The sequence below is a fragment of the Chrysoperla carnea genome, chromosome 1 (assembly GCF_905475395.1).
Source record: "Chrysoperla carnea chromosome 1, inChrCarn1.1, whole genome shotgun sequence".
NCBI lineage: Eukaryota > Metazoa > Arthropoda > Insecta > Neuroptera > Chrysopidae > Chrysoperla > Chrysoperla carnea.
The window spans coordinates 127372177-127384878 of record NC_058337.1 but is presented as its reverse complement, the minus strand read 5'-3'; the positions used below and the strand labels follow the sequence as shown (position 1 = coordinate 127384878).

Genomic DNA, 12702 nt, shown 5'->3' with positions numbered 1-12702 from the left:
TCCAAGAAAAGGTTCAAAAAAACTTTCTTAGATAGAAATGGTTGAATATATCAGGAAATCATATGGAAAGAGAGATGGTATCGTTACATTTTAAAAGAGTTGGATTTCGGATTTTTTTTTTTTTTGAAACTAGGAATGTAGTACGACTACCACTTAAAAGTGGTTGCGTAAACTGCGTTTACTAGCTACCATTCCTGAAAATGTTATAAAAATGGCTGTCTTTAAATTCATTTCAAGAAAATATCTGAAAATCACCCTCATGTCCTTTAAATTCAAATTGCCAGCTAAGGAAGTACAAGCGCCAAGGCAAGTTTAGACTTGTGATTGAAATTATTTGTACCTTATTTTCCACTTTCCTGATAAATTTTGTTTTAACTTCATGAATGTAGACGATTAATAAATCACTCTCAATAAATAACTTTCTGCTAAAAAGTATCTTCAAAATCGAATACTTATCGAAGACCAAGATAGAGAAGTAAGTTGCTTGGATAACACAAAGAAAGTGTACCTAATTTTCATTAAAACTTCATGCATATAAAAATAATAATTTTTCAAACTCTTGATTAGAAAATTGATGTAGCAAAAAATTTGTTTGAAAAGATTTATCATATTTAATTTGATAAAAAGTTTCTTTTAGTGTAGCTCATTCAGAATTATCCATTAATATATATAAGTTTTGTTAAATGACGAACTTACTTTTTTATGAAGTTATTTGATGGTAATGAATTTTTTTAGCCACTGAAACCAGGTAAACATGCCTACATTACCAGAAGATTACATAATATGTATACCGTTTGTGTATTAAATCGTTGGGTATGGCTTTAAAAGTAGTAACGAAAAATTAAAGAAAATATTTTCAAGGCAAATTTTGAATAACAAATTTAAAAAAAAAAAACGATAAATAACTTTTCTTTTTATATTACGCAAATTGAAATAAAATCAGAAAAGGAGATGATCCGAGGAGAGGACGAGATGAAATTTAAGCACGATTCATTCGAAGTAGAGCCGCTGGAAACTTATCCGAGTTTTGAAAAAAGTTGATCTTTTGGTCGTTCTTAAAAGTTTATGTCTCAGCTTCTAGATCTGTAAACCTTCTTTTCTGTAAACCTTCTACTTTTAAGATAAAAATTCATTAGTCATTGGTTTGTACTCCAGTTTCACAGGAAGGTGCGAACTAAGCCAGCGTTTCAGAGAAAGTTTGTCAATTTTTAAAATGCTGTCATATTGCAGTTTACGAAGTAGGAAATTGATCAGCGGCTGATATTTTTTGTTCAGGTATACTTTGAAGAAATCTACCCATTTTTTACTTGATTGCTTCTATATGGTTAGATTATGGAAATCTACAGCCGATCGATTTTTTGAAAAATCAACATTTATAAATAACCAGAACTTTTGTCTATCCACTCGAATTCATTTGAAGGTTTTGGGGAGTATACTTCATTGGGATAAATGGGGCTCAAATTTTCAGGATCATGTTTTTTTAAATGTTCTTTCGAGGTAAAAGTTGGAATTAGAATCATCCCACCCCTGGACACTTTTGTCGAAAAGTAACGTATCTGCGCATATATTTTAGGGCAAGACAAATTATTCAGCAACAGTGATTCTTTCCTATCCAAATTACCTTTTAAACAAATAAACAAAATCAAAATTGGTTCATCTATGATGCCACAAACGAATCGATCAGACAGCTGATTTAATGTCGGCGATATCTTTAAAATTTTAATTTAATATTATTAAATACCTAATCTTGAAAACACACACTGTACGGTAGATGTTAGAAGTTTTCTAGAATATCTTAATAAAAATATTTTTATGATCAAGTAAATAGTGAAATGTTTTTATTTTCGTAACGAAATTACCAAACAGAAAACTTTAACCTTTTTACTCTCATAAACATCTCATCAGACATCTTATATTCTACATCTATACAAATAGGTATGGTCACACGTGTTACATTAGTTACAAGCTACATTTGGCTACGTAATTGTTTTTTATATCATACGATGATTGTATTGAATGAAAATGTATCGTTCTAGATTCTATGTGAAGGTATATGCGATCCGTTAAAATATTTCGAGCCAATTCTAATAATGATGCACTTTATTAATTTTGGAAGTAAAGGAGGCTCCAATTTAAGGATGCTCCAATTTGCAACTCTTTTTAATTAGAATACTGTGAATAGTTTCGCTTGTTTCAAACGTCAAATGCTAGCTTGATAGTCGCAGAAAGGAAAGACTAAAAACGGTCAAAGTTCGAAAAATTTGAACATTAAGTAGGATTTGAATGCGATTTTCGGTGTTCGATTCGTTAGAGCGTCAAGAAATTTAGTGACCTAAATCGATTTTTAAGTTACTAACTAAACTATTTACACGGTGTTTTTGGGGATGCTGAACAAGAATATCGCGTCAAAATTGGCCTCCAAGGAACCTGGGGCCCAGGACAAACGGTATCCTCGTCGTCGGTCCAAGCTCGTTTCTATGGGATTCTTGGGGCCGCTGAACACGAATATCGCGACAGAAACGGGTACCTCGGATATCAATTCTCTCTCGATATTTGTGCACATCGACCCCAAAAGCCTCCGAGTATCGAGTTTGGATCGATTATATAACTAATTTCCCGAAAACTCTAGAAGACTAAGAGGATACCGTTTACCCTGGGCACCAGGTACCTCGCAGGCCAATTCTGACACGATATTCATGTTCATAGATCCCAAAAATCTCCGAGTAACAAGTTTTAAAGTCATTAGATTTAAAATTGAAATTATAAAATTCATATTATTTATGCCAATTGCTCTAACGAATCGAATGTCGAAAACCACATTCAAATTCAAATTACTGTTTTTTTTCGAATTTCATTGCTTCGAAGTCGTTTCTGCGACTATGAAATATTCCATTAATTTTAAGTAGAACTTAAAAAGCACAGCTTTAAACTTACGTTTTGCACTTTGGCACGTTTGAATTTTTGACTTGAAATGAAATGTACGGTATGTTTTATACGTAATATAAGGAAGTTAACCGGATATTATACGTATTTTTCTTATTCTAAATATTTTTTCTATTCTGTCGTCATTAAAATATTAATCATTATATCAAACATGTCCATAGACATTCAAGGTCTAGCATGTGCATGTATAACGAATTTTAAACTTCAAAAAATTGTAGAATTAATTAAGTTTTATTTGTCAAGGGCAAATATGAAATATATGTAAGTATTACCTAAAAAATAATGACCTATATTTCAAAACAAATCATGTAATCCAAATTAAAATAATTAAACTATTAATCATTTTTTCTGGTATGACAATAAAATTAGTGCAGTGGCTTACGTTATTCATTTGTGTTAAATGCAAAAGGTGTGATAAGTTAAAATTTATGTAAAAATATACTTAAATATTCTGATTTCGAGTCATAAAAGCACATTTTTCTTTAAAATATTAAAATTAAAAATCGTAATTTTTAAACTGTATATCACGTGACCTAAAACGCGGGTAGACCATCAGTTAGTTCAGTATAGACAGCTGGGTATAATATATACATAGATAATAAGTATTTATATTTATTATAATCAGATGTCTATGAATATATCTGTCAAACTTCTTTGTGTTATTTCATATAGTGATACCCATATTACGTCATCAAATTGGATGCCCACGTTTTTGGCAGTTTAAAAAGGTTTAAAATTTAATTTAAGTTTTTGGCAAGAAAGCGTGTATTTTTCCGAAATTAATTTTTGGTGGCTTTTTATTAGCAAAATCAACATTTCGAAGTATTTTTTCAAAAAAAGTGGAATACCTTATTATTCGATATACAGACAACCGATATTCGAGAGATAGATAAATATTCGAGAGGCAGGCGACAGATTTTCCAATCAAATTTTATTAATTTTTAAACATTAAAAAAAAAAACGGACTGAGTCGGGGACCTAGGACAGATGTGAAACTTGCTTTATACTAAAACAAAATTTATACAGGGTGTTACATATTTGACTGCAGACCTCTAGCTTTCCTAAATAAGCTAACCAAGACGACCGAAAAAGTCTTTTACCAAATATTGTTAAAGGAAAAATTTTAAAAACTTTCCATTTAGAGAGAACTTCAAGTCAGTAGGCGTTGTAGGTGTGAACTTGTTAATATGGAGGCGGCTACCAAATAAATATAAAATGAATTAAGTGGGCAGTGCAAATTTGAGAACATATTTACTATCGTAACATATTTACTATTTTCAAATTTAATATTTTTTCATTGGAACACGAGCGCACCCTATGAATGTGATAGTGAGAAGAAATAGGATCAAAGTTTCGTAACATTCCAATGTGATGACGTCACGTCTTTTTACCGTTTCATTCTCTAAATTACTTTTTCGAGCAGTGCACGCAAAGAAGTTTCACTTAAAAAAAAAATAAACCGATCAAATATTAATTATCTATTTTTATTTTTATTTGAGTATAATGATAGTTCAATGATAGTTGAGACAAGCGAAAACGATAAAAAACTTTCACAAATCGGGATAGTAAATGAGAGACATGTTACTATCCCCTCGTCTTGTAGCAACACAACTTAATACTCATTTCCATCGAAAAGAAAATTGGATCTCGTCAGGAAAAACTGATTTTCATAGTTTATGAAAACTATATATATTCAGTTTCAGAGCTGTATCCAAGAGGGAAGTATCAAAAATCGTACCGGCAACGCACTATTTGCCGGCATGGTTGTGTCTATAGACAAATACATAAATTCAAACGGCGTCAAAATTCGAAACGTTAAACGGAAATTGTGTGTTAGTATTGAGATGATATATAATAATAACAAAATGGGAGTATAATTTAAAAACTTGACGAAATTGATGGGGGGTATGTGATTTATAATGTACATATTATATATAAAAATAATACCATATATATAGTGTGTCCCAGGATAGAGGTAACTATACTTGTATCTTTTAGTATCTTTTATTTATTACATGTATGTATTCAAACTATATATATGCAGAGACAGTGGCATCATCTGTGAGCTACATCTAATACTACTATATAATTGGCTACATTTAATATTAATTTTAATTAAGTGGCCATCTGTAGATTCTTTCAAGTATTAAAAAACGTCATAATGAAAATACAAAAAACGTGATAACAAAACATAAACAATTAATTTTTGTAGTTCTACAGTAGAATAACTAAAAAAGTGAAGTGATATTAATATAAGTAATGCAAAATTTTAATTATAGTTCTTATAATTTTAAAGTTATTTATTAATTAATTGTAATTTTAACAATTAAATGCCACGACGTCGTACGGTGACGGGTCGTAAAGAGCGTGATCATAATGGATCATTAAAGCGTGATTATCGGAAACGACGAAAACAAGATAAAAAAGAATTATATCTTTATCGAGATGATATTAATTTTAAAATGTATGTAGAAAATATTGAGATTGCTCAAAAGAATTTGAATTTTGAAGTATGTAATGTATGCCATCGTCGTTGGTTTGATTTACAAATTAATAAAGATGGGTTTTGTAGTATTTGTCATAAATTTAAAATCAAAAATGAATTGAATATTTTCACAGCGGATAATAACATGGATCATGGTTTACAACCTGATGTTTTAAAGAAATTAACGTATAATGAGGACCAATTAAATAAAAAATATTTGTCAATAATTGAAGTAAAATTTTATTTTAGAAATATCTATTTTATATGATACCATTAGCGAGCCATTACAAAGTTATACTTTTAGCTAGTTATTATTTACTTAGTTACGTTTTTTTGTAATAACAACTTTTATTTTTATTAAAGTACACGGATTTCCTTGATATTTTGTATCGATTCATAATTGTTAATTGCGAGCAACTTTTCTGAATAACATTTTGTCAACTTATAAAAAGGAAGGGCAGTTTACCAAAAAGAAAAATAGTGATTTAAATTTTTTAGAAGTTTTAAATACTCCTACATACTTTTCAGAATAAGCAAAATTTTTTTATAAAGAATCACTTTTTTTCTTAAAATTCAAATTAACAAAATTATCAATTATAGTTACCTCTATCCGGGGACACACAATATATATAGAAGAATTGAGGATATGATTTTCAAAAAATAAAAAAAGGTATAAAAAGGTGTAGGTATAACAAACACATATAGATAGATACATACCTTTTCACCACTATCCGAAGGTAAATAGAACACAAGAACGGTTAGAAACGATATACCCATACATGGTATGATTAAATTCACTGTATAAAATAATGTTTTACGACGCATTGTTATATTGAATGTAATATCCAAATATGGTTCGTCACAGCATGTATAAAATTTTTCATTTCTGAAACAGAATAAGAATAAAAAACATTATTATTTTCTATCAATTTTACAGATAAAAATATTATATTATATGTTTTTAGTTTTGTCTACGAAGAAGACAATTGTTTTTGGAAAAGTATTTTAAAATTGTCTTTTCACCTGAAGGTAAATAATAAAGCTTTTTAAAACGGCTGTTTTATATTCTTAACAATTTTATTATTATATTCTAAACGGCAGATGTTTTATATTCCCATTTATTATACCATGTATATGAAATATATCAAGGTATACTAAGTTTAGTCCCAAGTTTGTAACGCTTAAAAATATTGATACTATAAACAAAATTTTGGTATATGTGTCCATAAAATCACCTAATTTGTCCATTTTCGGTTGTCTGTCCGTCTGTCATCACGATAACTCAAAAACGAAAAGATATATCAAGCTGAAAATTTTAAAGCGTGCTTAGGACGTTAAAAGTGAGGTCGAGTTCGTAAATGAGTAACATAGGTCAATTGGGTCTTGGGTTCGTAGGACCCATCTTGTAAACCGTTAAAGATAGAACAAAAGTAAAAATGTTCCTTATAAAAAAATAAACAACTTTTGTAACATTTTTCGTAAACATCACTGTCTACTCGTGAAAGCGCAAATTATGCGAAAATTGTTTAGTATGTATTATATGGGAATATCATCAGCGTAATCAACACTGTCTATACATGATATTTCAACAATTAACTCAGTCAACTTGTTATTTTTGTGTTTAAACTATTCAAATTTTTATAAGGATGAATTTGGTCAATAAGGGTAGAAAATATTGAATGCATGAATTTTCACCCACTGAATTTTCATTTGTGAACCGATTCTTATATATCTTCACCAATTTCGTCACCAAAACCAATTTGTTTTATTTGCAAGGATATACTATTTAGGTAGTTTCATTTCATCAAAATCGGTTGAGTAGTTTTTAAGATTTCAGTCTCAGTTAAAAGTGCAAAGTAATTTTTTGCAAAAAATTAGAACCAACGAAAGATGCTCATAAAAGTAAATTGTATATTACATTTCTTACATATCTAGAGAGCAAAAGTAATCAATGTCTCAGATCTTATGTTCATTGTCGCCTGAAATGAAGCCTAGTTTGACAAACATACAAACATATATGATCTGAAATATTCTTTACTTGCTCCCGTGGTGTGTATACTATTTTTTAGCTCGATGGAGGGCGAAAACAGGAATTTCGTTTAGCACAGCAGGGCAAAAACTGATACTTTTAGCCCAGAGATGAAAAAAAAATTAAAATACTGAATCTAATCAATAATTTCATTGTGAGAAATTACGATTTGCGGTCGACGCTAACTACGTTCTCAGTTAAAAATCAATTCGTTGGCGTCTACTTCACAGCGTAGTTGCTCATAATTTTTTTGTGAATTTTTTTTAGTTGCTACCCGTACTGTATGTATGTAACACTTCTAAGACATATATCTATGTTTAAATGTGTTTTTGTTAAACAACGGAAAAACGATATAATATATCGAAAGTAGCTTTTAGATTTATCATTTGCTTTAAACAATTCGTTAAACTTCAAACTTTTTCTAAAAATAAAACAAGAAGACATTAATATCAAAAGTTTCCATTAATTACATATAAAAGATTGATCAATGTTTGTTCCTGATGACCGTTTTCTATTTTAAGTTCATAATATACTTTTTATTTGTTTAAATTACAGCAAATCTACTTTTATTTTTTAGATTATTACAAATTTCTTATTAAAAGTAGGGCTGTCTTTAAACCTTTTAGAGGTTCTAGGCACATAAGAATCATGGAAGGACTCGTTGCTAATTTGGTGCAGTAACGAGTAACAGCACTACATATTATAAAACAAAGTCGCTTTTTCTGTCCCATGTACGCTTAAATCTTTGAAACTACGCAACGGATTTTTTTTAATAGATAGAGTGATTCAAGAGGAAGGTTTTTATGTATAATACATCCATATTATAGTAGAGTAAGGGGTTGAAATAGGGGTTGAAAGGGATATGCTTCAAAAAATAAAAAAGTTGTGCATCGATTAAGCTCAAATATTGACACGATATACAACCAGCTTCAAAGATCTATTGTTTTTATATACTTTTAACCTTCGGAGGGTAGAAAGGTGTAGCGAGAAAGTGGGAAGGAATTATCGAATATTTACAAATATACCTAAGTGGGGTATCAAATAAAAGAGCATGACGTGCACATTACAAAACTGTTATCCCACGCAAGGAAATGTGGAGGGAGGGGTGCAAGTGGGGATGTTGTCCAGCAAAGCGGGTAGTTCACAGCTAGTACACAATAAGAGTAATTACTATTAGCTAATTCATACTACTTGGTAGTCGAAATTCGTATTTATTAAATACAAAAAATTGATCTAGGAAGTTGGGGAAAGAATCGAAATTTATTTCATTTAACAACTAGATCAAGAATACACTCCATTTTATATGTCTATGGTCATGTCATTACTCACATTCAGAAAAGAAATTAGCTTAATCTTTGTGTTAGAGAGTATAAAAAAATTTATGAGCGAAAAAAACTTCTTTTTTCTGCCACAAAGTATTAGGCATTTAGTTTAGACTTGATAAGTTTTTCAATATAATTAGTGTGCAAATTAGCTTTTTTGCCCGAAATTAGTCTCATGTATTCGTTGTAAAAATTTTCATTTGAAAAGCAACAGTCAAGTCAAAATGAGAAAATTAGCCAAGAGTAAGAAAGAAAAAAGCATCTTCTTATAAAAAGGTAGACTTTATAAAGTCAATTTACTTTTGTACACAAATCTAAATGAATTTTTTTATTTACACTTTTCAGTTAAATATGATGAAACTTTTTAAGAATAAATTCTTAACTTCTCTTCTTGTTTTTAATTGTTTGAGTTTGGTAATTGTAGGATTAGATGGTTTTTTTTTCTTTTACACAAGAAAAAGGTGCATGCTGCAGACCGTGAACCCACAATGAAGTGAAATTTCTGTGAGCCCACAATGTGAATGCTTTTAAGGAGATATGCAAGGATTGGATTATACAAGGGATTTTAATAAAACTTTATGAATACATTTTTTGATTAACAAAGTTTCCAAAAATCACAAAAATTCCTAAGTCATCGGGCTTTTTATTATTATATTATCGTTCAAAGTTGGCTGAAAAAATGATGAATCATGTAATCCTTTTCAATTGGATATTTCTATATCAAAAAATCAAGAGAGTGTGATAAAAAACTATTTAAAATATTTAGACAATCTTGTAGTTTATAATAATATCATAAAAATATAAGATTGCCGATGTTATGAAAACAAAATTTTAATTAAATTATGCGTTCAACGAAGATCCATCATTTGATGAACAGAGACGACTATAGTTAGAGTATTGATGATTGAAGAGCGATATCTATATTATCAAAGTTATTAGCATCACTTGCACACAATATATTATATATTTTTTTTGTAGTTGAGTGGTATTGTAAAGCCAAAAATAACTCATTACTTGACTACAAAGCATATATTTGGTTTATATGTATGTACCGTGCAATAAACCAAAACTTTTTAACAATGCTGTAGGTTTACAATCACCTAAAAGAAATGTTGGTCACTAATTAGCTCACGGTATACGCTAGATTAAGACGAACACAAGAGAAGAAAATTATCTTAAGAAAACTACAACGGTGGAAAACATTTTTGTATTATTATGTACATTTTTTATGATGTGTAAACAATTAAAGCTCATTAAAAATTCATTTTTACATTTTCTTCTTACATCCATGTAGAGACAGACAATGAAATTGTAATAAAGACCATATCTCAAATAGCTATTAAAAAGACACCGCACATTTAACATTTGATTTTGGTTTTTGGTTACATTTTTTTTTGCAATTGTATAGATTTAGAAAGACACTTGGAAACTATAGCCCTTAAAAGACCAAAAGAGATAGTTTTTATCGGTAATCGGAAAAAATAGATCGAAAATTTCATCGACCCCGAGTATTGTTGTAATTATGAGTTGGTTGGGTTGAGTTTGTCGAATATAGAGGAGTTGGTTGTGTTTTGAAGTTTTTAGCCCTTGCGTTTAAGAAATTTAAAACAAAAATTCGTATTTGGGGATGCTATTTAGAACTGATATAAGCGGCAATTAAATTGTATTTTTGATTAATATCCAAATAAATTTAAATTTGATAAAAATTAATATCCAAAATTAAATAATTGTAATATCCAATTTAACAATGTATCACTTTTATTTGATCTTTCTTTATTTGTGATTTATTACCCCCGAGTTTAAAAAAAAAGGGTGTTATAAGTTTGACCACTAGTTGTGTGCGTGTGTCTGTCTGTCTGTCTTTGGCATCGTGCGCCTAAACAGGTGAACCGATTTTGAATTTTTTTGTTACGTATGAAAGGTAATTTAATTGAGAGTGTTCTTAGCTATGTTTCAATTGCGAGTTTACCCCAAAAAACTTGGGTTCCGTACCCAAAAAACTAAAAAATTGGCAATGGTCTTCAAAATAGGTACAATTTTGAAAAGGTTTGAAGTAAAGAGGTAATTTAATGAAGAATGTTCTTAGATATGTTTTAATTTTAACATTTTGTAAATTTTACTTGCTATATTAACCCCCCGACCGTGTGCCGGCCTGTGGCTTCGTCAGTCCTAATTGGATGAACCGGTTTTTGAAAGATAATTTGAATGTTTTAAGAAAATCAGTTCATCCGTTTAGGAGTTACGATGCCACAGAATCGAGGGTTTTTAAATTTTAAAAGTATATTTTCAATATTTTTCGTATAGAATCGATTTTTCACCTTTCTCTGTATTCTTTATCATGACAATGAAAATTGATTGCCTCAATAAATTTTTTGTTTTTCTTTTAACATATTTAAGTGAAGAAAACCATTTTTCTGTGTAGAGTAATATTGAATCGACGTAAAAAAAACCTATACAATGAATAATGATAATTCGATTAACCACAAAGTGAAGCCACAAGCAAAGCTATTCAGTTATTTATATATAATTAAATCAATAAAACATAAAACATGTATTATTTATTTGTTTCACAAAATAATAATAAAACAATTATTATTATTATAATTCTGATATATTCGAAATTATGGTTTAATTTCAAGTTTTAATATGAACAAAAACAATAGTTAAATGAGAACATTTGATATTCTTTACATATGTACAAAAACAAACCCACATATCCCTCATGGAAACAAATCGTTGTGAATATGATCTTTTGAAATCAGATTAATAACTTACAGAAATGAATTATTGCATTCATATTAGCTTTTTTATATAAAGCATTCAAGATTTTATAAGCCGTGCCTCTTCAATTCATTTGATATATATTTGTATATACACAAAGAAACGAAGCACAAAAAATGATCGCATGATATGATATGACGAATTTCTCAAAAATTCGAGTAGGCGACGAATCATCGTTGCACCAGGTACCTCTGAGACCAATTCTATCAAAATATTCGTGTTCAGCGATCCCAAAAACCCTCTAGTAACGAGTTTGGACTGATTATATGACGAATTTCTCGAAAATTCTAGGAGGCGACGAGGATACCGTTGCACCAGGTTACCTCTGAGACAAATTATGTCACGTTTGTCGTGTTAAGCGACCCAAAAAAACCAATGTGTAACGGGTTTGGACTGATTATATGACGAATTTTTTGAAAGACGAAAGATTGGTCATTTGAAAGTTTCGATCAACTCCAAAATGCATGGAACTCCATTCAAATGCATATTTCGGTGGATAACTCTTAACTTCTAGATTTTTTGTAGGTGATTCGTATTTTATAGGGGAAAAAAATAAATTTGATCTGGAATAACATTTTTTTTAAAGCATCCTTTTTTGGATCTGAGCAACAAATAACAGATATTTTAATTGATTTCTTAAATGCGAACCTTTGTTTTTTGAAACACGAAATAATTGAGAACTTTTTCAAATTTCTTTCATACATTTTCTGCAAAGGTTCAAGTTAAAAAGACACCTTGTAATACTGTGTACAAAAAATAAGATGACATTTGAATTTAAACTGCGCGCGTTTGTTGTGCATTATGAATTTCTTCCGCCCGGCCAAAAAGTCAACAAGGAATATTATTTGAACGTTATGCGTCATTTGCGTAACGCTATCCGCCTAAAAAAGCCGGAATTGTGGAAAGAAAATTCATGGCCTTTACACCACGATAATGCACCATCCCATACTGCACTCATAATTCGTGATCATTTCGTCAAAAACTCAACCCATATCGTTCCGCAACCACAGTATTCATCTGATCTGGTGCCGTGTGGCTTCTGGCTGTTCAGCAAGCTCCCCGGTGCAAGACCGCACCGGGGACACCGTTTTGATACGATAGAGGAGATTCAAGCCGCAGCGAAGACGGATCTGAAGTTGTAG

General features: G+C 30.1%; 1 protein-coding gene across 1 annotated transcript in view; it reads right to left on the bottom strand.

Annotated features, from left to right (window-relative positions):
- The window catches only part of LOC123294589 (acetylcholine receptor subunit alpha-like), a 204323-nt gene that overhangs the window by 60042 nt on the left and 131579 nt on the right, over positions 1-12702 (bottom strand). The window contains exon 5 of the mRNA XM_044875670.1: positions 6146-6314. Coding sequence (XP_044731605.1) covers positions 6146-6314 — 169 coding nt within the window. The remainder of the gene's footprint in view (positions 1-6145; positions 6315-12702) is intronic.